The sequence below is a fragment of the Dermacentor variabilis genome, chromosome 11 (assembly GCF_050947875.1).
Source record: "Dermacentor variabilis isolate Ectoservices chromosome 11, ASM5094787v1, whole genome shotgun sequence".
NCBI lineage: Eukaryota > Metazoa > Arthropoda > Arachnida > Ixodida > Ixodidae > Dermacentor > Dermacentor variabilis.
Window position 1 is genome coordinate 65,868,001 of NC_134578.1, and position 25,455 is coordinate 65,893,455.

The 25,455-nt window shown below is 46.6% G+C and overlaps 1 protein-coding gene and 1 long non-coding RNA gene across 2 annotated transcripts; both read right to left on the reverse strand.

The window, feature by feature from the left end:
- Window positions 1-3,225: 3,225 nt before the first annotated feature.
- Window positions 3,226-10,354, reverse strand: LOC142564952 (uncharacterized). Its single transcript, XR_012824717.1, has 3 exons — window positions 10,017-10,354; window positions 7,965-8,092; window positions 3,226-5,936 (listed from the first exon to the last, which is right to left on the reverse strand). It is a non-coding gene; the product is annotated as an uncharacterized LOC142564952 (long non-coding RNA).
- Window positions 10,355-12,697: 2,343 nt separating this feature from the next.
- Window positions 12,698-18,220, reverse strand: LOC142563307 (uncharacterized). Its single transcript, XM_075673861.1, has 3 exons — window positions 17,869-18,220; window positions 15,117-15,389; window positions 12,698-13,090 (listed from the first exon to the last, which is right to left on the reverse strand). The coding sequence occupies exons 1-3, from the start codon at window positions 18,214-18,216 to the stop codon at window positions 12,698-12,700; spliced, it is 1,014 nt and encodes a 337-aa protein (XP_075529976.1). The 5' UTR covers window positions 18,217-18,220.
- Window positions 18,221-25,455: the final 7,235 nt, after the last annotated feature.

The window sequence follows — 25,455 nt, forward strand, 5'->3', positions numbered from 1 at the left end:
GATGGGGAGTGCTTTGCTATTCGAGGCTCGAGATGGTTGCCTAAGCACATAAACATAGCGGAGCAAATATTTGCAACAGGATGAGTGATATGTATGTTGCAGCAAAAATTTGGACACCACTCAGCACATCGCAATGGAATGCAAAGGGGTTCACCCAGTCAGACCCGTAGATAATGTACACCTTCCATAAGTGAGTGGATTTAAAACAGACGGTAGCATCGACCGGTCAGCAGTCGAGGTAATCAAGAGAAGTTCGGAGTATAGGGATGAAAGAAGGCAGGGAAGAGATAGATATGACCGGGCCCGTTTCAGGCATAGGTGCCGGCACAAGACGGATAGAGAAGTTTTGAGGAAGCGAAAAAAGATTAAAGATGCGTACAAAAATGCTACAATGAAAAGCATGCACAGCGTACCTGAGTAACTCAAGAAGGCTAGGTGACTAATTTTCACCGTCCCGTGTCAAAGGGAATTATAATGAATCATCATCAATGACCATCATCATGGCGAATATGCAACTTGTACCGTCAAGAGGGCGCTTTGACGCTTTATTTATCACTCCAGTGTCAACAGCACCGGTCGATTTGGATGCGAAGAAAGTGAAAAGACATTCACTCAAGCTTCATCGCTCATCAGACACGGAGCATAGCAAACTCAAGCTCGGGAATGTTTCTGATATCAACAGTGAACATACTCGGTCGTTCATAGCATGCGCAATTGGGTATTTTGAGGTCTCTAGGACACGATTACCTATGATAACAAGTTAGAAGAGTAGCGGTGAGTGAGCGTCGCGTCCCTCCCATTGCCTTTACACCACCCACTAGTCAGGGTGTGCGGGCACTGCCGTCCCTGCGGTAAGCTGCGGCGCAAGGTGCCGATGGTCAAAGGAACAATCTTCCCCGTGAGCTGAACTTGCGTCGTTACGGCAAAGTCGTAATGACTTGCCTCGTTGCATATTTCGTAGTAGGCAAGTTCGCCGGGCGTCTTGGTGCTGGGGCCTGGGTCTCCTGGCCCATACACCAGCTCCTGGACGCCGGTCACGTTGCTGTCCCAGAACTTGTACGTGACGCCCGCGAAGGAGAACACATAGCACAGCTTTCCGGCGGACGACTGGCCCAGACCAACCGTACGTCCACCGTGACCAGCGCCGCCAAGCGAAGGCGACTGAGACTGCTCCTCCTGCTCGAAATTAAGAAACGTTGTTGCAATAAAAGAAGACAAGGAAGCAGAAGAAATGGCTATATATATCAAACTTATTGCAACGATCAAAATTTCCTCCGGCATATTGCGAAGGCGTTCACCAGAGATCAGTATGCCAAATAAGAAAAAAACATTTTCAAGAAGCGATTACTCTTGATGTAAAAAGTCAAACCCGATTTGAGAATCACATTCTGAGCACATTTCTCGCGCCAATTTGTGTCTTGATGAACACTTTTGTGTTAGGCAGTACTATTCCGCAGCTAGCTATGACATTTAATGGCGCTCTACCTATTATTACTTATCGATGTACAGAAACCAACTGTTTCGAGGGTTACACATGCTTGCTTCATAGGAACGTCCCACTCACGGACGTGTTCAGGGATCTCAAAAAGTAAAACGCCGATTTTATGATAATCTTGCTTCCTTAGCTGTTATAGCGCTGTTTAAAAAAGGAGCCCTGTAGAATCGTGCTTAAGAGGAAGCTTTAGCTCCGGCGCTCCTATCTAAATACATGTAAAAAGAGAATTCGTTTGTCTCGGCAACCACTGCAGCAGATTTGACGAGATTTGTTGCATGTATAACAAAATCTGAAAATCTCGTGACTGTTCATTTCAAAATATAATTTACATTGGCAATCATTTATTAAAATTTGGCAATAATCGAAATTTTTCAGAAGACGAAACTATCAAGTTTACAGCTCTAACTCAGAAAGAAAAAACTATATCAGTTCTGTAAATTACATATGATAGTACATCTAAAGTGGACAAAATTGATATGTTACATATGAATGTAAAAAATTCAGTAATATGGAAATACAGCTTTTCACAGAACCCCTCTACACAACGTCACCAATTCACGTAAGATATAAATTGGCATATCGAATTGGTTCGCTTGGAATGATCTCATGGACGCGGTTTACAGAACTGCAATATCTGTTCTCGATGCAAAGCTATTAACCTGTAAACTTCGTGCTTCTATTTTCTGTTCCAACTCTCAAACTTTAAAATACTTTCAATAGAATTCAGGCTCAAAGTGAAAATTTTCCTTCAAACATACACTAGAATTTAGCTTTCGCTCTCAAATCCAAAAAAAAAAAATCATTAAATCGGTCCAGCGGTTATCCCAGAAAAACGTTTTTTTTTGCGATTTAGATGTACTTGAATAGGTCGCATTGGAATGGGGCCCGAGCAAAAACTTCCTCTTAAGAGCATACTTATGAGTAATAAATATTGGTAGCTTTTTCTGTACATTGTAAAACTTCATTCGGGCTACGATAGGCGCCGTCAGAAAGGCTTCGGGTTCATTTGGACTAGCTGAGAATGTTTAACGCTAACGAAAATGCGGATGCGCGGGCGAGTTTCCATTCGCATAGTTTGGAAGGCCAAACGCATTCTTGAATTTCGCTCGAAACCACGGCGCCGGCACGTCGCCGTGACGTCACAGATTTCTGACGTATCACTTCTACAGTCCGCCGCTCTACACACTAAACATTTTAACACCCTTAAGGGTGTAAATCAGTTTGTCGCCAGACGAACACCCTAAGGGTGCTGTTGTCTACACCCTACAGTTGGGGTGCCACTATAGCACCCTAAAGGAAGGGTGTCCAGCAAAATAAATTTAGGGTGTAAGGGTGCTCGTCCAAATTAACACCCATCTGTGTGGGTGTTGGAAGGGTGTACACCCTTTTATTTCTAGCGTGTATGGAAGGCAGATTCGGCAGTACACGCCTTCAATTACTACTATGTACAGCGATCCTCGCGCAACTATTTCGTGTGCCAGAAGGTTCAAGTTCGGCTACCAAACGCACTGTCAAACAGCCGGCCTTGAAGCTTCGATGGGCATATACAACACCTATACGTGTGGATCACATTACATATTAGTAATTCATGGTGTATATTGGAAAACCTGTCTTCGCTGCACAAATACAACCTAGCAAACTTGACACTTTTGAGCATGTATATCAACACCAAGGTTATCACGATTTCCATATCCAAATAATATGCAACACAGACTGGTAAGATATATTCTGCATTTTCAAGAAAACGCAAATATATTTATTGCATGCTGCAATACAGAGTACAACATATACATAAATCACATGAAATATAAACATGCACAATCACCACACATCGGTAAGTACAAGAACATGTACATTCCCCACAAAGGTACCTAAAATATATGTATTGATCAAATCTGTTATTAGAGAAGAAACTATGTATAGCGGCACTGAAAGAGCCTGGGTTGATTCGCAGTGTTTTGCGCCACATAAAGGAATAAATTTTTAGTATTAGGCTCCAGTGAACGAAAATTCAAGTTTTGATGCCTTAAAAAAAGGCATATTGCAAAGGTGAATTAGGGAAGCAATTGAAATGCAGAGCAAACGCACAAGAAAGGCACGTGTTATTTTGTACACTAATGTAATCGCAAAGCATTATGAAAAGTTTGGAAAGTCGATGTAAAGCATAACTGGCCAACATTTCTCAGACTGAAACAATACTTTCCAAGCATAGACATGCTTTAAGTGAGGTTTATGCCAGAAGCCTTATTGCTAATTTTCTATTTCCAACAAGATTACTTGAGCACAAAAAATACGTAGAATTTTTTAGTGCCTACATAGTTTGTCCTCTTTTGTGAAACGAGAGTTCTCTGGGCTAAAGGTGCTGTGTAGCGGTTTTTCTAACTACAATACCAGTTTCTATAAATTTTTGTTTTGTAACTCTAAGGCACTGGTACATATACAATATGTAGTTTGAAAATAGGTTCTTTTCTTACTATAAATCAAAAGAGTGCATATTCCACATCTACTAGTGCCTGGGTGCAAAGTGCCGTAGGAGGCCTGATAAAAACAAACCACTGTTGATTAAACGATTTTGCTGAGCAGAAAATGTGGACAGTGTTTTAAAATACATAGTAAATTTCTAAATTATTTGCACTTAGATGCAGTAATTCAAGATTAAGGCATGCTATAGCATGTGAGCATGCAAATTAGCAAATATGGTTTAATAAATTAGCCATACTCTGGTTACTAAAAGAACACAGGCATAGGCAATCATGCAAAAGTTCAAGTTAAATATCACACTGTTAACATTTGCCAGCAAATGGCCGTATCAAACATTATAATTATACTGAACAAGGGTAGTTTCTTGGGATAGTTTGCAATTAATGAGATAAAATTACGTACAGCTTGAATGACAAGAACTGCGAGAGATGACAGACTGCGCTGACTTCCAACAATATTTAATTATGTTGCCACATCATGTGTATTTGTACAAAAGCGGGCATGCGCAGAATATGAGTCACAAGGGGTGTCTAACAGCAAGTGACTGTACTAAGAACATCGCCCTTTGAAAAAAATAAACATTATAATTTCTATCTGTTGAGATACAAGACTTCACTAGGAGTCAGCACGATAGAGGGGTCACTAACGCACACACTAACCAGTTTTCTAGTGAAATCTGCTTCTATAGTTTCCCGGATGACCTGTGTCTCGCTAAAGCTTCCGTACCTTCAAAGAGGGGCACGCAGCCGCAGTCCCAGCAATGGATGCCGAAGTGGCCTTGAATAGTGTTATGGACGTTGTTATCGTGCTCTCCTAAATGATTGTTTAGGCGCCTGCCTGTCTGTCCAACAAAGTCAAATGAGATATTGTAAAGCTTTGCGTCCTTAACAGCCTCAATAAATCTTGCTCACACGAGATGCAACATAGCGTTGCTGCACAGGCTGATTGCCTTTCTTGGGTTGGCTACCCTTTGGCCTTAATTTCAGGCATAGTGGAACAGCTTCTGAAGTGCACAAAACATGATGAGCGCACTCGGTCAAGGAACCAGCCGGTTGAAAGACACAGGTTTGCAGTGCTACCGTATGTTCATGATGTCTCCCATAGGCTAAAAAAGATTAGGGAACCTACAGAAATCGCAGTCCTTTTCTCAGCCCCGGAAAAGCTGGCAAGGCTCTGTAAGTGTGTAAACGCGCCTGAATCATGTCAGAGTTGTTGCTCTGCCGGGCACAGAAAACGTTTTGCGATGTGTGCAACGAATGTGGTTTCCCAAATTCCCATTTTGAGGCAGTGAATATATTGGACAGATAGGCAGGCGCCTAAATGATCGTTTAAGAGAGCACTATAACAACGTCAATAACACTGTTCAAGGCCACTTGGGCATTCATTGCCGGGACTGCGGCTGCATGCCCCTCTTTAAGATACGGAAGTTTCAGCGAGACACAGCTCACCCGGTAAATTATTGAAGCTGATTTCACCAGAAAACTGGGTAGTGTGTGCGTTAGTGGCCCCTCTATCACGCTGACCCCTAGTGAAATTTTGTATCTAAACAGATAGAAATTGTGATGTTTTTTTTTTCAAGTGACCATGTTCTTTTTACAATGACTTGCGGTTAGAACACCCCCTGCGACTGGCTTTCATTTTCTGCGCATGACCCCTCTGTGTATACACACACGATGTGGCAACGCAATACAATATTGTTGAAAGTCAGTGGAGTGTGTCTCTCGCAGTCCTTGTCCTTAACGCTGTACGTCATTTTTTATACTGAACAGCCAATATTGATTCAAAATTAGAAAAATATAGTACACATCTGAGCTGCAAAAATGCAAGTGATGCAGCAAATGGCCTTTAGCTTTCCAAAAGAAAAAGAAATGTTCACAGTTAACCACGAGGTGCAGGGACTCCATTCTCTGAGCATCTTGACCAATAAATGTAGCGCATGGCATTGCTGGAATCTTGCATCCTGCATTAGCAAAATAAGAAGAGAATCATGAGAATTCAGCCCGTGCAATTACACACGTACTTTGCGGAAAAATGATAAATAATGTGACTGGGCAGAATGCACCGCTCAGGCAACTGGGCAAGACAAGTGAAAGGTAGGAGAAGTTTCTATTTTGCAAATTAAGGAATTGCATGTTACTGTGAATGCTAAACCACTATGTCATTGTGAACACAAGGTACATACAGCAGCAAAAACATAAATTTACAGTAGCCTTTTCACCATAGAAAATAAGAGTGAATAAAGTTTAAAGACTACCAATGACATCTCTCAACAACAGACATTTGTCCAAGAGTGTGTATGTGACCTTAATACAAAATTGACATTATGAAATCTGCAATATATCTGCATTACACTTTATAAGTACTGCAGGTGAGAAGCTTACGGGATATGGCACATTAAGAGTTAAATGCACAAGGCATTAAAAAATGACTGTTTTTACACAACATTATTACACTAGGAGACAAAGAGAACTGTTTTACAGAGTGTGCACACAAACTGAAAATGAGGGAATCCCCACTGGCATTCTCATTTGCCCTGAAATACATGCATCCAGCCCAACAATATCCAACTCTACAATGCAGTTTATTAGACACTTTCTGCATCCTAAAATTTATCGTGTATTTCTTATTTATTAATTTAGTAAGAATGGGCATTTTGGCATACTTTCCTCGAAAATTTAGCATGTGTGATCAACTATTTTTCTTAGAGCACGCCCCCTTCTTTCAATGGGTTAGCTTGGCAATGCACTGACAAGTAGTATTCCCTTATTTAAACTTATGATCCTTCCTCATGCTCCCACTTCATGCTCTAAACTGTGATGCCACTCCGATGCAGTTTATGTTAATCTGTGACTATTTACATGGTCCTTCTTTCTGTAGCCTCTCAACTAGAGCCTGAAATTTCTTGTCTCCTAGAACAATCGTTTTTCTTGCCCAAAACATATTGCACGGTTACCCCTCATAGGGGGTGGGGGGGTGTACTGTATATGAGTTTTCACATATTCAATGAACCTCAGAGACACAACCATTTCTCATCCTGTGTTGCTACTACCCGCATGAGTCACAATGGTTGTAAATTGGCTACCTGCCCTCTCTCGCTTAAAAGTACATTTTGCATGTGGAAAATAACCACAAGCATCACATTTCATTGAATGAGTGCTCCTGTGCATGTTTTTTTTCCGTCCTGTAATGGCTAAGTTCAACATGGTCAAGTTGTTGGAAAACTGTCTAGCCTCAACCAATACTTTGTGTGGTTTCAAAATTATGATACATTCATTTTTCAAAACTTGTCCCAAATTCAGCACGGGACATTTTCATGATGCAAATGAGGTAAGGTTGTGCTCAGAGACTATGATAGGCCTGGTATATCCTGCAAAACTATGTGAAATGAAATATGCTTGCAATTTTCGTGAGCAGCTAGCTCAGTACAATTAGGCACATTACCTGCGGAAACGTTTTTTTAACGCTCTCGAGAGGTCCTGGTTTCTTGTAATTTCTTCAAATCCCTTGCAGTCTAGATTGCAATCCGGTACATTTTGATTTTGATATTGTATTCAAAATAAAAACAGCTGAAATTTCAAGGTTTTGATAATTATATGGGAATAAATTAACGGTAGAAAAGTGTAATGCAATGAGCAAATAACAAGCTCATTGCAGAGAGTAAACAAATATTCCTTTCCTGCAAATAAATTGGTAGCAGGAAGGTCATACGAAATTAGCAGTGAATGCACAATAAAGAATATGATGCTACAATGCCCCGGCATTCTGTGAATATTCTTGCACAAAGAAAATCCTCATTATGAAAGACCATCAAGAAAATGCAAATGTATACTTTGGATCAGCAGTCATACCTGCAGTATGGACTGTACCATCGGCAATATTTACAACCACACACAACTGCACATCATATCAAGCTTAGGCGGCCAAGGAGCCTGAGTTTTAAATTATAACTTGACTTATTATATTATACTACACAACTATATCTACTTACAATGTTGTCTTCTCAACCGCTTTCAAGAAGACATTAACCATCTGTCTGAAGGCGAATGCAAGTGGCTTGCTCTTGATGGGGGGCGCCAAGGCTGGGCATTGTGAAATTGCTGCTACCATCTGCATGACCTGCGAGAAACGACGCTCTAAGTACAAGATAAACAAATGCTATTAGAGCAAAAGACAAGATCATTGGCAATGAGCCTCGTTTTGGTTTGAACGAGAAAAGCCAAGAATATGGACTTTGTGCTGCTTACTGAAGAAGCAAGCCTCCTTCCAGATGTTGCAGTCATGCATTAAGATTGTCACACAGCTGCATGCTTGTATGCTGCTGTCGCCAGTACGCCAGTATGCTTTGAAGTTTATTATTTCAAGTTAAATTGATTATTGTGTTTTCTTGCCAATTCTTGGCAAACAGACCAGCAATGAAATAGCTCACTTACACACATACTCCCTTTTGGGGAGAGAATTCACACACACGGACGCATGCATGGGCGCACACACACACACACGCACACACATGCTTCTACAATATGAGCAGCTTCCTGTGCTTGACACACATACATTTTTTTTATCCTGTGTCACTCCTACAGCTAAGGCATAAAAAATCCTTTGTGTTACCAACCCCAAACTCCTCAACCTACACCACCAGCTTAAACACTTTCTCGAGAGCCAGGACAAGCCTTCTAGCTTCCCCAGTGCTCCAAACTGTAGTTACGAATTTCAATAGGGCTATAGGCGACAGCTCTCGAAAGGCATGCAAATTACTCGGAGACCTAAAGCTTGTATATGATACCTCTAAAGCACAACGCTTCAAATTTTCAAAATTCATTAAAGCTCCTGAAGACAATTGCTATATACGTAGAACGTCTCGAATAACCTGCCGCTAACAATTTCAGCGGTTGTCTGCATCAAAAGAAATGTGGGCTAATGGGAAATCCACGTCTTTAAAACACACTACCAGATTTCTTAATCATTTATTTATGCTCTGGATGTACCGTTCCTTTCACAATAAAAAACAAGGCTATTGATTTATCAGTGCATGGGAGGAAAAAGTACGAAGCGTATACTTGGCGCCTTCCCACTGGTCCTCCCGAGAAACGGCGCCTCTACAGCAGTTGTCCAGGGTGGCTTGAAACCAAACTCGGCTTTCCGGCGGGAACATTCGCTGCACCAAATCGGAAGAGTTTTATTGCGAGTAAAACTCTACCGGCCTCATGCAATACACACGCACGCACACAAAACGCACCCACACGCACACACAAGTATACGCACTCTCAAAGCGCAGACACAAAAGCGCGCACGCGCACACTGATGAACACAAACAAGCACACATACATGCATGCAGGCAGACACGCTAACACGTGCACGCACACACAGCGACCCACAGACAAGACACTCACAAAACACGTACGCACTAGACACGCGCAAACACGCCGGCCCATACAAACCGGCATGTACTGAACGCGCGCGCGCGCGCACACGCACGCACGCACGCACACACACACACACACACACACACACACACACACAAAGCGAGCTGAGCTGAGCGCACACACGCACGCACGCACACACAAATCAAGCCGAGCGCGCGCACGCGCACACGCACAGACAAAGCGAGCCGAAAAAATGCTGAAGGCGTCCGGCAAGCAGCAACAGCAGCACGCAACCGCATCAGGGAGAACCAATACCGCGCCGGTTCCTTCGAAAGGTGGCTAGGCCAGTCCTTTTTCTACGCGACGCAAAAGTGGTCGACCACATTTAACTGAAGTGCGAACGACCGTATTACAAGCAGCCGCGCTGAACGCACATGAGAATCACATCAATGAACGTTCAAGGGCTGAGAAACAAAGCGTAACTATGCAGGCGCACCACGCCCGATGTAGATTTGACAAACATTAGTCACACGGGACGCGATCGAGGTAGTTAACTTGCCCTAGTAGGAGTGCAGCTGCTCTTGCTCTTACATTAGCGAATTATGAATTATGCTACGAGATCACAGTGAGATATTACTAAAGCGAACAAAACAAATACCAAATAAACGGGCACTTGCCTGAAAGTTTCCATCATGCCAGTACTACCGACCGGGCACGTTGCAACTTCTCGTTTCAGCCTTCGTGGATCCATCTTCCAGTGCGTACGAACGCTTTGCTTTGAAGTGGGGCACGAGTAATACACAAAGCATGGGCCACATCTTCTTCTACCCCGCGCGCAAAACTAATCACACGTTTAAAATTACTTCGCACAGCGCGCGACGCGAACGCACGCGAAAACGAGCATGATGGCGCAGCTTCCGCCTTCCCGTCCTGCCGCGCGCCGAAGTGATGGTACAGCGTCGGCCGTCACTTCCGGTCGCTTTTCATTGGGCATGGGGTGGCCGCGCAAATTGAACGTTTATTCTGACAGGTTTGCTTGCTCGCATGGACGCCTGTTTGCTGCTGCTTCGTTGTGGTCTCTAACTAGAGCGGTGAGGCGGGTAGTTACTACTACGTTTCGTGCGGGGCATTTTATTTTGGGGTGGGGGGCGCAGTCTGTGCTGCATCACTGAGGGTACAGTACACAAATCGGGACCGTGAGCGAGACGATCGGCGCTCTTCTGCTGGTGCGATTAGATTATTCGCTGCGTCCGAACGAAGCAACTTCGCGAGGTCACAGCGTAGTTTCAGCGATATCATGGCTCGATAAAGACGCTCACATCTTGGTCGTGCGACAGCGACACGTAAACATTCATGAGGAGACTGAAGACTGCGTTTGCAAGTGCGTATGCTCTGGATAAGAAATTACAGCTTTGACGACACCAGCCCTTAATATATAGGCTCAGCCTTACAAGCTGTATTTGAGGAAGCACTTAGAAAGCAGATCAGTAGCTTAGTAAGCCTCTGAATGAATTAGGCAAGGTACGTGGAAATTCGGGTTTGAGAACTTCCAACGTGATCTCGCCTCTATAAGTCTTCTTTATGGATTCACCATGCAAATTGTATGTTGATGCCATTGTACAGCAGAGGCTCGTCCAACAGCACGTCCCTGTTTGTTCAGCAATGTATCCGAACAGCTTCTTCCATTTCACCACTTTTTGTTGGGCTATGAAGGGCACCGAAATATTAGTGCAGAATTGCGCAAGTTGCTCTCGTGTTTTCGCTCTGCTACTGCAGTTTTTCTAGAAGTGTTTAATTGCATGTTAATATTCCTGTGAGCACGAAAAATAATGATAATGGAATTGTAAGTGAAAGGGCGTTCTTTTTCTGGATGATACATTTTTGGAGTGGCCGTCATGCCAGTAACATCAGAATCCTTGAAGAAATATCGACAGTCACTTAGGAATGGGAAAACTTAATCGCTTCACGCATCTACACTTGCAATTGTCACGTGACCATAATACGTTAGTTCATACATTGTCACGTGTTCTTCACAATACTACCTTAATCTCCCGTAATCCACCGTGCTATAGTTTGTACGAACCTTAATGCAATTTATTCCACCCTTATTCGCATTATTTCACATTATTTACCCATAATTGCTCATACTTAACGTTGTTGTATTTACTACCTTCTGTATCACTACTGACGTCATACAAGACGGCGATGACTTCACATTTTATTTATTTATTATATACATTCAAGGCCTAGTAGGCACAACAGAAAGAAGTGGTGAAAATATGCAATAATTGCATTGCAGCGCAAAAATAGAAAATCAAACCATAAGATAATTTGAACGGTGACCTTGAATTAGTGGTGTCACAAATTGAGACTGTTGAGGCGGGAAGGCGGTTGCATTCAGTGGCTGTTCTTGGCAAAAAGGAAGAATGGCACATCAATTTTGTGTTGATGGTCGATGCGAGACGAGAACTTGGTGTGGTGAAAAGATTTTCTTTACGGGAAGGGTTAAATTAGCATATTCTATGAAAAAGACAGAGACGAAAGTATTTGCGACGTAACCAAAGGTCAGGTTCACCTAGTGTTCTTTTCATGGACGTGACGCTAGAATGAAGTGAATAATTTGAGAGAATAAAACGGGCGGCGCGGTTCTGAATGCTTTCTGAATGCTTTCAAGGGAAATGACAAGATTGGCATGAGCAGGGTCCCGTATGGATTGTTGTTGCGGAGAACGCCACCTTACCTACCTGAAAGGCCATGAAACGCTTTCGCATTAAAAATGCAATACATACACACATTGCTCAATGCGTGGACGTGTACACGTTACTCAGATTTATGCATCAATACGTTCAACACCCTTCAGGCGTCGATTTAACACCCTTCTTTGAGCAAAGTCACACCTTATGTGTGGTATCCACCCTTGTGATAGGGTGCTTTGGCCGAAAAGGGTGCTAAAAGGGTGTGGACATGGGTGTAAATGCCGAGAGCACCCCTATTAACACCCATAAGGGTGTAAAAATGTTTAGTGTGTACCGACTGAGCTGTCGACTCAACGAGACGTCCCGTATTTGAAGTTATTATATCGTATTTTATTTAGTCATTGAGGTGCAGTGAATGCATTCGAAGCCTCCCAAGCTAACCATTGGCCTCACGAGACGCCACCAAAATCTATGGCGTTAGGGCGAGGTGGTGCGAGAACTCCAATGCGGCGCGGCCAGGCTCTCTTTCGGTTATAGCGTCTCTTTTAAGTTCTAAAACCTTCTGTCGAGGCAAGAGAGGATCTTTCGGCATCACATAACGGTAATTTATCATAATACAGATCAACTTAGTTCCATCTTCTTTATATCCTCTTTAAAGTGTTTTAACGTGGCCGGACGCAGTATGCCACACGTGCCTGTCTGAGCGTCGACTGCAGTTGCCTGAGCGCGTCCCGGAGCCTGTTCTTTTCGTAGAGAACGGCCGAGCGCGCGTCCTCGACCCCCTGGCTGCGGGCCACGGGCGGTTCTCCCACGATCGGGTGCAGGAGGACGGAGGCCGTCGAACGGTGACCGCCGGCCGGCAGGGCCGCGTCGAGCTCGCCCAGGGCGAGCCGCTGCTTCAGGCTGTCCCCGGTGTCCACGAGCACGCTGAGGACGAAGCCCTCGCGGCCGAATCGGCGGGACACGCGCTCCAAGAGCTCGCTGTACCCACGCCGCGCCGCCAGCGTCTCCAGCGAGGCCTTCCACAGGAGCACGGAGCCCTGGTACCCTCGGGGCTGCCAAAAAAGAATGGGTGCGATTTGCTTAGTGATGAAGGTGGTGCTATGACGTAAAAGGAACGTCCGCGAGGTCGATTGGAAATAGATGGACAGGTTAACGTAGAAAAAATGCCCGAAAACTGCTGTCGCGCCTTTTCTTGATGCGCTTCATAGTACCTTTCCTAAATATGGAGATTCTTCAGTGAAAACGGCGTTAATTGATCGCGGATAAGCTTAAAGGTTGCCCTGGAAAGCGATAATGACTCCCCTATTCAAGAACGTTCCCCGACTCGGCGCTCGCGCCTCGACTCAGGAAAGTGGACCTCTGCGCCGTCCTTCGACAGAAGTGTACAGTGCGCTTCATTGACACATCGCGACAATTCCTGAGAAGTGTAGGGTCTTTTTCACTCCATGGACGGCGCTGGGGATCAACTCGGTGGAGTGTAGTAAGAGTTTAGAGTCTAGAACAGTTTGAGAACACGGGGGTGGACACCGTCTTTGAATATGTTAGTCCGCTCGACATTGTACCTCGGCAAAATCAGGCGTCCACTGTCCTTCAGCTGGAAATAGACAGTGGTATCGGAGCGAAAGCTTCCCAGCCAGCAGGCTTTCGCCGTCTACTGGAATGCGCTGTTATGAATATGCAATTACGGAAGTGTGCGGTCTTGTTGAGTGTTGTTCGGCGCTGGCCGTGATTCAATAGACTCAAGGAAGATCGCGTCAAAGCCAATTTTTTAAATACTGGTGCAAATCAGCTTATAGACAGAAATTTTATGCAAAAATTTTTCGACATTTTCTTTTGTCGGAAAAGGTTATTTTTCCTGCGAGGTACACGATTTCTGAGCGCAAACTGCGGCAAACGTGCTTCAGTCTGATGTCGATCTTAATGTTTGCACGTATTGGGTTGGTTCGTTGCGCAGAAAATGCTCTCTGCGCTTAGTGCTAAGAAGCGTAAACCATTGTTTGTTCTTGGTAGAAAGTTTACCAAAGTGAATTTACTGAAGTCTCGTTCGTAAACTCTCGAAATATGACATATAGGTGGGTGATGGGGCAATTGAAGTGATGGCACAAACCATGTATATACATTTTGTTTTATTCGAGGCTTACCCAAGTCTCTGCTCAGGGTAACAATATAACCTATTTGTTATGCCAGAAGCGTAGTCGACATATCCCGCTTGAAAGCGTTAGGGTTCGGGCCTTTTGGCAATACACTGCAGATATACTAACAGCGGAGAAACGGACGAAGAAAAGCGAAACAGAACAATGCCGAGCGAAAATGAAACACGTTCTTTATACTCTTAAGAGTCCAAATAGATACGTCACATGAAGCGCAACAAGCAAAACAGGGGACAAAAAAAAATACGTAACGGTAAGTACGTCCTGAAATTCATAATTTATCATAACTCTTTATTCTCCCTTAAACCATTGTGTTTGGAGAACTGGGTTACACATTAAGCTCATCCTGCTTTTTGCGTCCATGGTGATGCGGTATACCGGTGGTCGACAGCCAAAAGCAGGGATCTTATGCTCAGACATTCAAGGGACAGCGCTTGAAGCGGCTGCCATTTACGTCTGCAAGGTATCGTCATCTAATTTCAGAGTGCGCATCTTGGAGAAAGGAGAAAAAACTACGGAGCAGCAAAAACTATCGAATGCAGCAAACAGAATCATTATATCTTTTTTTATGCTTCAGATAGAGTTGCAAATTTGATAGCTCATTTTTCCAAATTGCGCAATAATCACACGTTTTTACAAAGAACGGCTTCCCTAAATTAAAAAGGCGCTTCCTAGTCACTAGAGCTTTACCTTTCTTCTTTGAAATGTAACAAACCTTGTCCGATTGCAAGCGGTTGCCGAGGAAACCGATTTCTCCTTTTCTATATATTTAGGCAGGAGCCCACAAGCTAAAGCTTCATCTTGATTCCACCACAGCTTTAGCCACGCTCCGCGCACGCGCTTCCTAAATGACAACGGGTGCGGCAGCGGCCGGCTTCTGCCGCAGTCGCACGGTGAACCCAAGGCCATAACAAACGTGCACGCGCACCGTTAGCCACACGATGGCGCTCTCGAGGAAGATCCAGTCAGAGCCGCTCATCATGGCGGCGGGCATCCTGCCGCCGAGTCCCAGCAGCGGACGCAGATGAGGGTTCAGACCGCGAAGGTATCGCGCGAACCCGTGCGCGTCGCTGGGCGCCTCGATCTGCAGCGACGACTCGTTCAGGCGGCCGCAGCAGAACACGGCGTGTGTGCACAGGTGGTAGGGGAAGAGCGACAGGCCGAACAGCAGACCGGCAGACTCGGGTCGCTCGGCTCGGGCCTGTGCAGAACGCACGGCCGGTGAAGTGATGACGGGCCTGTCTCATCCGTGTGAGCCGCGGTTACAGGCGTGACGAAATTGTGAATTCTGGACCACGAGGCCCCAACAGCCGCGCCGAATCCAGGAACTGATTATTATTATTATTATTATTAATAATAATATTATTATTGTTGGGGTCGTGGAAAAGGTATTGACAGGGTATGCAAGAAGGCACGCGTCGAACTTGGTGTGGAGGTTTACCCTGCCAGCAGCCGGAACAGGCCCCGTGCGTAAACGCAGGTGAAATGCCTGCATGACCTGCACTTCGGTATCGTATTTTATACGCTACGGATGCGACTGGCTGACCACCGCTTCTTCGTTACATTTGTACCCCGGAGAAAACATGCCATCCTGGCGACCTAAGCATGTATCAAAGTATATTCCAAGGAATTGAGCTTATCTACGTGAACAGTTTCACGACTGCGGCGGCGCTGATGAGAAGACGGCAACACAGGCCATACAACATAGTTTACGAGGGATGTCTTTGCAGTCGCACAGTAAGGGTCACGGTATCTCGGGAGCAACTTAGAAGGAAACGCTGGGAGCTACAGGTGGAACCCACAGCCAAGCCAATGAGTCGGAAGGGAAGCTTGAGTCAGGGCCAGCACGACGATGGCTCTGACGGGTCTGATCTGCGGTCGTAGGACAACGGGTGAGCTGCCTTCATTGGGCAGCATGCTGCGCAGCTTGAGATACAGGAACACATTCTTATCAATCGGGCAGGTAGGGTAGAATTGTATCGATGGTGCAGTTTTTCTCGCGGCCGCACAGGAAGAAAAATGGCGAGACGCCAGTGGTGCCTTGAGTGGTAGTATGTTAGTGGAACATGACGAACGGAAACACAGCGTCCCAGTTGGAATACACGGACGCAAAGTACATGGGAAGCATTTCGCCAAGAGTACGGTTGAAACGCTCTGTCAACCCGTTCGTCTGCGGATGGTGTGCGCTAGTGGTAATTGAAGTTGCTCTGCGCTTCTCTTACTTCGAACGTCCCTGAAAGTCTTGCCCCCTAGCAGTCGTCAGCTGGAGAAAAGAACTGTTTAAAGAAGTTGTTTATTTATTTATTTTATTTATTTGTTTATTTTAGTCTGCTATAATGGACACTGAGCAGACAATAAGTGTCTGTGGAAATACTGGACGCATCTAAATCCCCACAACCACATGAGAGGTAGTCTCTGGGGGCGAAAAGCCCGTTCCAAGTAACGCTGGAAGTTCGAAATATCGGAGTCGATAGGAAGCGGTGAAATTGCGGGGCATTTTGGCGCAGATAAATACAATTTCTTAGAACATATTTCAGGAATAGAAAGTTCAGACTCCACTTTTAGTTCATTTTGCGAGAGTGTTTTCAAATGACCGATAACGTAGGCGCACAGTTGCTGGCTTCATACCAGGGTATGAAAATTCAACGAAGATAATTTTTTCTCAGTGATGCAGTGTATGTTCGCTCTGGCAGTGGCCAAGAGGTTTCGATGGCTGGCGATCAAACTCAGCCAGGTGAGTGTGAGCTCGTTCATTCGATTGCTGAGCAAGGCGGATTTGCCTTTTCTCCATAATCTGGCTCCCCGCCCTTATTGACCTCGCAGAGCAGTTCAGAACAGCTTGCGTTGCGGGGAACACCAGGCATTTCTCTCCCCCTCCTCGATTTCCTGAAATTTCTGCGCACATAGATGCCGTCTACTGAGCATCCCTCCCTCCCTCCATCCCTCTTTCTTCGATGAAGTATGTGCCCCCACTCTCTCACAGACACAACACCATTTTGTGCATATACATAATTTCTATCTTTGGGGCTAATCTTGTCGCCAAACTATAATCGACATAATCAACAATAATCGACGTCCGTGCAATTCCTTTCTTTACAGCTGCGCTCTCTACTAGTATACATTCGGGGCACGAAACCCGCCGTGGTTGCTCTGTGGCTATGGTGTTGGGCAGCTGAGCACGTGGTCGCGGGATCAAATCCCGGCCACGACGGCCGCATTTCGATGGGGGCGAAAAGCGAGAACAACCCGTGTACTTAGATTTAGGTGCACGTTAAAGAACCCAAGGTGGTCGAAATTTCCTGAGTCCTCCACTACGGCGTGCCTCATAATCAGAAAGTGGTTTTCGGGACACGAAAGGCGTACGTTCATCTTAGTAATGTAGCATTCCTATCAAGAAAACAGCGCGAGTGAAAAGTGTTTCAGAAAGGAAGTGTGCACGCGAAATAGGTTACGTTATTGTTGTGGGACAGGATAATTATTCAAGGATATAGGGGATAATTACGTTAGCGTATTGCTCCTCTGTGTGAAAACGAGTAGTAGTCACTACGGTTTGGCTACCAGACCAAGGCTCTCTATGGCCATAGTTGTCCACGGCGTGCTTTCTTCGTTTGGCACTCGTTCGGCAAGCGCGCAATGCTCATCATGAGTTTTGTGTCAGAACTCGCGCGGAGTAGCATTACCTGGTAGAAGCAGAAATATTGGTGGCTCGAGTTCGTGTACATCTCGGTTGGCAGCAACGGGAACCGTCCGCGGTCCCTGGTGCGAGGCGCGACCTGGCGTTGGGCTGGTGGCGTCTCCGTGGTCAAGCTGTCCTCCGGGGTGACGAGGTCCCGGATCTGGGCGGCAGCCACCGAGTGCCGGACCTTGGCGGCCGTGTGACCGTGGCCGCCGGTCCAGGGAAAGGCGCCCAGTTGGCTCAGGGCCACCGTCGACAGGAACAGCATGAGCACCACCAGGAGACCGCAGCTGACGAACGCCAGGAAGACCCCCTTGGAGTCGCCAGCGGACACCGCGACCGTGGTGTCCATCACGTATGCGCCCGATTTCCTCGTGCGACTATCTTCTTCTTATTGGTGCGAGCGCTCGGTGGCAAGCATGATGATGATGACTTACACCAGAAATGGCACTTACTGCTTTCGTTCTGGTGCCTCTTCTGGCTTACTGAGCCTCCTGTAAGGCAAGAGTGGCTTTTACAGCGAAGCTGTCTATGGCTAGGATCTCGAAAAAATTTGTCCGAGATGTTGACAAAAACAAATCATCATGTGGGCCCATCCTGGTGGTAGTGCAGAAAGGGTCCACGCTCAACCTGTAACGCGCCATTGAACTGCCCTTCTCAAACGTGGGACCCAAAGAGGTACCGCGCACAAGAATAAGAGCAGATGTTTTGTAAAAAAAATGTTTTCTATAACTTTTCAAAAAGGACTGTTAAAAAAATCCTCGGCGCCAACCACGCAAACCCGCTCGTGCCACTGCTCGCGCATTCGTCGTCGTCGTCGCGTTCTCATAAAGCTGGCTCCATTGTGCAAAAAACTATCGTAATGAGCAGTGGCTCGAGCCTTGTCGTCTTCCACAGCCGGCTCTGTGGCCGCTCACAGTCTACTGAACCGTTTCGATTTTCTCTCGCCTAAATTCATGTAACAAAATTTTAGGTTGTTACCTCCATTTTCTGAACACTTAAGCAAAGTCTGCCCGACTCTTGGCCAATCCCCGCGAGTGGGTAAGTGCCAAACTCATCAAGGACATCATCATCATCATCATCGCTCATCATTCCACCGTAGAATTTCACTTCTGTCGTAGTAACGGGGAGGCCGCGTTCACGGGTGTATGAGCCATTGCTTATGCAGGTATGAACCATTCATTGTCTTAGGTGACGGATACACTTAATAACAGTGGTGATACGTGAATGTACCGATATCGTGTCGATATCGATACCGATATCGACACGATGACCACTGATTAGGACAATAAATATGTTCGTGCCTTTGTTCAATATTTTGGGTCACCTCTGTGCCGTACGCTAAACACGTTCACTCGTCATCCACTTTCCCAGAGTTGAATGGCTCAGGAACTTTCTTTGTTATTATAGAAGCTTGGGGGTTACTAATAAACAACAATTTGTTTTCTATTTACAGATTCTCCCATTCGTCTTGTTGCTATTCTTCGCAAGTCATTGTCAACTTTCGCTTTGTTCCTATCGTTTAATTAGATTTATTTGGTCGTAGAATTTTAAAGGCTGTCGTTATTTTGGCTGGCTGCCCCTTCTAGGCCAGTCCTTCGTAGTGGAGCTACACAATGGCAATATTTTACATTGTTTTCTAAAATTTGGGACGATGGTTCGTAGCCCATTTGGTACGTCCAAGATAATGAGCCGCTGGCAAGATCGAAGCTTAAGCAAGCTTAAAGGGCGCCGTTTTATTCTCTTTCAAGCTTCTGCCCTTGCAGAGGGTGATTCAAGCTCTCCTATTATACGGTAGCAACTTAGAAAATCCAAAAAAAGGTTTGGTCCCACATTCTCTTTGACTCACTGACGCTTCTCTGCTTCTCTGGGCCACACAGATAGGGATTTCCACGAAGTCTAGGGAATGTTTCTTGACCCGTCTGTATAGGCCATTCTCACGAGCTCCCTGCAGCACGACCATCTCAACCGCTGTGGTGCCTCCATCCACTCCAGGCTATTCTTATTGTTCCCGGTATCACAAAGAAAACGGAGATGTCAACTTTCGCCCTCAAACAAACCGTGCTTTCAGTGCTGCATGACAAGTACAGAGGACGCATCCACGTTTACACGGACGGTTCTGTCCCCTCTAAAAGTTCAGCTGAAGCAGTGGTGATTCCCGCAGAGTGTGTCACCCTCAAGTTCAAGACATCTGACATTACATCATCGACGGTGCAGAACTCGCAGCTATCCGTGCTGCTCTGGAGTTTATTGTTCACAAATCATCACATTCATGGTCCATCTTATGTGACTCAAAGGCAGCTCTCCAGTGTCTGATATTCCCTTTCAACGATGGTCCAAATGTGCAACTAGTCGCAGATATCCGACTACTTCACCATCACGCAATCAACAAGGGACACAACATCATCTACCAGTGGATACTGGGTCACTGCAGAATTTCAGGAAATGACAGTGCGGATGACGCTGCCCGGTCGGCCCATGATGGTGCCCAGATTATACCCATACCGCTGTCAAGAACAGATGCAGCCACAAGTCTTCGCTCCCTCGCCCGCGAGCTTACGCAGAGTCTCTGGAACACCAGTGAATTCACAAACGCACGTCTCCACAGATTGGACTCACGTCTGCAACTCCGCCTACCACCAGGGTTACCACGAGCGGAAGCAACACTTCCGTGCCGCCTGTGGCTCGTCGTGGCATTCACGAACTCATATTCATTCCGCATCCGGATGTTGCGGTGGCCAGGTGGGACACGAGGAACTAAAGTTCGTGAAATGAACGCGCATGCAATGCTGTACGCAATGTACCGCGCCACGGCAATGACAACGGACGAAGGAATATTCGCGGGAAATTTTGCCCTCTTCGGCGGAATCATGGTAACGTGCCAGCGATTGTTTAGTATTGCTGCGGAGCGCGCGGGTCCGAGCAGCACGGTTGCGCGTAGCGCGACGTGGTTTCGCGAGAAACGTAAACAAGAGAGGAGAGCTGTCCCGATAGGCGGAGCAACGTCATGAGCAACGCCTACTTCCGGCTTCACCTTCGCTTCACAAAGAGTGACGTCAGGGCCTCTCCTGACCTTCCTTCCTCCGTGTTTCCGCGCTTCCTCCTTGCGCGCAGCGATATCCGAATGCAGCCGCAAGGTGCCCTCTTGCGTTTGGCAGCTTCGAATAGCAAAACTTCGTTGACACAACGGGAATCCAGAGTTCATTTCCGTCTTGCCTGTCTCCTTCTATAGAGCGCCTTTTCTGCCGCGCTCTTCTGCGAGAGAACGCCCTCTCGTAAAAAGAAAGAAAGAATGAAGATTGGCCACGAAAAGGTGCAACGCAAAAAAAAAAAGAAAAACTTTTTGAGTTCGCCACCGGGCCCTATGCGTCAGCGCTCGTGACTCGACAAAAAGCGGCCGCAGCGGCGCGCTCAAGCTCACGCTTCTAAACGCGCTTCACATAGTTGTGGCCGTCGAAGCCGCCACAGCGCCAATAGCAAGAGGTGCACCTCGCGCCTACACTCGTATGTCGCCGGCGCGCAAGGAGGAAGCGCGGAAACATCCACGCTTGCAGTCTTGGAGGGACGCGCATGCGTGCAGGCGTCGGTCTCGACACCAGGGGTTCCCCGCTAGCAGCTAGCAGGGGAGGAGGGTCGTTTCGCCACGCGCTCGCGCACACCGCAATATTTTGTGGGCGAGTGTACAACGGCTACCCCCCGGCTCGGACCACTTCACAAAAAGTAACTACGTCAACCCAACGAAACCCAAGACTGCTGTGGTCGGCTGTGTCGACTGTTGGAGTAGAAGAGCAGTGCCTGGTCGATGAAGGCAAGGAAAACAAGTTATTAGCGCTTGTGAATCTTGGGTTCTGTAGTTCATTATTTTCGTACAGAAAGCAGTTGACAGGGCACGGCGCGAATGCCCTGACCACGGCGAGCGCTCTCGCTTCCACGTCGTTTCCTACGGCGACGGGTGCTGTGTTACGTTACTAAGCGAAATTTGTTCCGGGTGCGCCTAGAAACTGCAAGCTTGTCAGTTTCTCTTTATCGCTTGCTCATCTGCGGTGAGCGATGTGCCAGAATATAGGCTAAACTAAAAAGCAGAACAGTTTTCTTTAACAGTGAGCCAGTTCGCGTTCGTAAACAGTCGCGCCGCGCTTGGCGCTGCAGCGTAAGATATGGTGAAGACAGTTCTGGCCACGCGCTGTCGTGTTCTCCCCAAGTTCGGTTACCGCTCTATAGCAGAAATTCTTCCGGAGCGAAAATTCCAATGCTCAGTTGCCCAGGAGCTTTAACCCATTGTAAGTTGGCTTCCTTCTTATGGGCATTTTTTAGAGAAATGAAGCCAAAGGGAAGAAAACACTCAATTACGTCAACCTTAGCAACATCAATAAAAAAGTTTCATCAATCAAGAAAACTAGGTCAGAAAACTGATGCCTACTATTATCTGCCAGCTATTAAGAAACCAGCAATGCTTAACATGTTACATGAATTTGTAACAGTACTAAAACTTGAAGATTAATAGATTTTGGAGGCATATTTCTAGTTGAAATACTGCATGCAAATATAATTAAATCTCGCCTGCATGGAGTAAAAGTACAATTTGGCTAGCATTGCTTGGTTTTCTCTACTTCGAAGTATTCAGTGCACATGAATAGAATACTTTCTTGTACGTGGATGTCGCGGAATGAACTAAAACAAACGAAGTCACAAGATTTACGTTTCCTGTAATGATTAACGAAGAAAAAGTAGTGAATGTAGGAGTTCAGCAGACAAAGAAGCTGTAACCAACTTTTGTTTCTAGAAAATAGGAATATATTTAATACCTTATCAGCAGTTCCCATAATAACTGGTTTGCATTCAACTGCCGTAAGCAGCACATTTACTGCGAAAAAGTTTTACACCGATTGTTTGTATGCTTGTTGCTGCTGCTGCCCCGAACTACTGCATGCCATGTGAGCAAATGTTAATACCTGACGCTCTGTATTATGTTTTTTTATAGACTCCAACCGAAGACCCGTTCGCGGTGCTTGCCTGTTGGATGGACCATCTGGCCTAGCTGCAGGCAGCAGTGGGAAGGTGCGTTTGGCACCGCCGGAATCATTCGGCCAGGAAAGACAGCGTAAGTAGACTAGTTTTGTTGACGGCTTTTCAGGGTGCTGTTTATTGTGCTAGCTATTTTTTCTCATAGTTGAAAACCGAGACTCACCGCCTTTTTTTTGTAGACCATATTAGGCTATTATTTGCACGACAAAATTCCGTAAAAATAAAATTATAAGCGCGTAATTTAGTACGTTTTCACTCGTCTATTATAATGGAACGGCGAAAGCAGTATTCTTTATTGAACTAAAATAAAACGCATGCTTTGCTGCACCTATTTATTGTCAATTTCACCTCAGTTGGCAGTGCGGTTTCACGAATAAAACGGGGTCAGCAGTTGCTTGAACTGTGGCGCCGACTTTTGAAGAGTGAAAAGCTCAGACACCATACATTTTTTCCGCGTCTCTTGTACACCTGATCGCTTCCGCCGATGAAAAGGCTCTCCAAGAACAGCAGACGCTCTGGAGGGATCAAGTACGACGCCATTCTGAAATGGTAGCATGACGGCGATTTTGTTTGCTTCTGTGATTGGCTGGTGTTGTAACGATCCCGCGTGGGCCGTGTGCCTTGGTTGCCAACTGCTGTTCTTTAAAGTTGTGTCCTACTATAGGAGTGTGGCCTTCGCAGCCGTCCTTGGGCGAAGAGAAGTTCGGACAACGACTGGGCACCACTGCGGCTTGTTAAGCTTCGTCCGCGGCTGCATATGAAGACAACGATTGCACATGTTAGCGCCTCTACACAGGTTATGATAATGGAAAGGTGCTGTATACGCGGCGAAAGCAGTAAATACACCAGGAAGCATTTATGTGATCGCAGGTGTTCTCTTGGGAGAAGTTGTTTGATGTGGTGCCTGCAAGTTTCAGAATTCCTTTCTCAATATCTCCCGCAGACTTGCGTTTCACGGAAACTACGCCATGGCGTAATGATCATGTCTTCTATATGAAAACGCAAAAATAGGCTTTCCGCACATGAAACAACCCGAAAACACGTTTTGTGTTCCCGCGTAGGAGACTGCTACGACACGTGACCGGAAGCTTTTTCAGGCCGCACGCTGTTACGTTTCGCCTACGACGCGCGGTATAGCCGGCGCGGATGCAACGGACGCCGGGGCTTCGTTCAAAGCGGCAGACATTTTGGCCCGTTCGGCGCCGCCGCTACGCCTCCCCGCCAAGCGCGTCCAGGCATGTTCCAATGCCACGTGTCTTCGTGTGCGTGTGTGTGTGTGTGTGCATGTTGGTGCCCACGCTTGTCGAAGCGCGGCAGCCGGGGAGAGGAGCTCCCCCAACTGTGAAGCGAGGAGGTCCGAGCGGCACCGGCCCGGCGGATGCGTCACCTACTCGTCCCAACGTGCCCGAGCGGCACCGGCCCGGCGGATGCGTCACCTACTCATCCCAACGTTCCCGAGCGGCGCCGGCCCGGCGGATGCGTCACCTACTCGTCCCAACGTGCCGGAGCGGCGCCGGCCCGGCGGATGCGTCACCTACTCGTCCCAACGTGCCCGAGCGGCGAAGTCACGTGCGCGTCTATAGAGGCGTTCCTTCTTGCCCTCAACTGCGAGAGTATAAAAGCAGCTGCCCCCGGACGCCGAGAGAGGCTCCGATTTCTTCTGTTGAGTAACGTGCACTCCCGTCTCTCCACTTCGGTCGACCTGACCGCCCGCTCTTTTACGATGCTAGAATAAACAAGTTGTTCTGTTACCAGTCGACTCATGCTTTGCCGGGACCTTCGAATGCTTCCAGTTGTGCCCCAGGCCGCCAGGCCAACGCTACCCTTGGGGCTTGCGACCCAGGTGCAACAACGGGCGTCAGCGCTGAGGTTCCAACAACTGTCTGCCAGCGGTGAGATCGCGACAACGGAGGCCAGCAGCGAAGATAAGCAGTTGACTGTATGCTGAGCAGCACAACGACCATCCGGGAGCAGTGCAACGAGCCCTGTGTGATGACTGGTTGCCTGCAGCGGAACGACTGCGCTGAATTCTTGGCTGCGAGGTTTGGTGAGTGCGGGACTTTCTTCTTCTGAGTTTTGCCAGGCTTTTGTTAGCGTCAGAAACAGAGCTGGTAATTGTGGTTGTCGTTGCTGCCGGGTTAGTTTGCGGCAAGACAATAATAGGCAGTAGAGAAAGCAGCATTCAGAGCAGCCATGGATTTGAAGTCGTTGCGCAAACCGAAATTGCTGGAGCTTGCAAGAGAGTTGGGTCTGGATGTCTCGGACAAACTCAGAAAACCAGAACTGCTAAGGGCTATACTTGAGTTAGAAGCTGAGGATGACGAGCTGTCGGAATGCCTTGAGACCATTGAGGAGAGGGAGACTGCAAAAAGACAGGAGCGCGAACTTAAAGAACAAAAAGAGAAAGAAAAAGAAGAGCGCGACCACGCTTTGGAAATGAAGCGTCTCGAGGTAGAGATGGAACGCGCTCGTAATGGAAGTCAGGCACACGGTGCAGGAGAACGAGTATTGTTCAAAATGACTGACCTGATGCGGCCGTTTAAGCTTGGAGAGGACATTGGTTTGT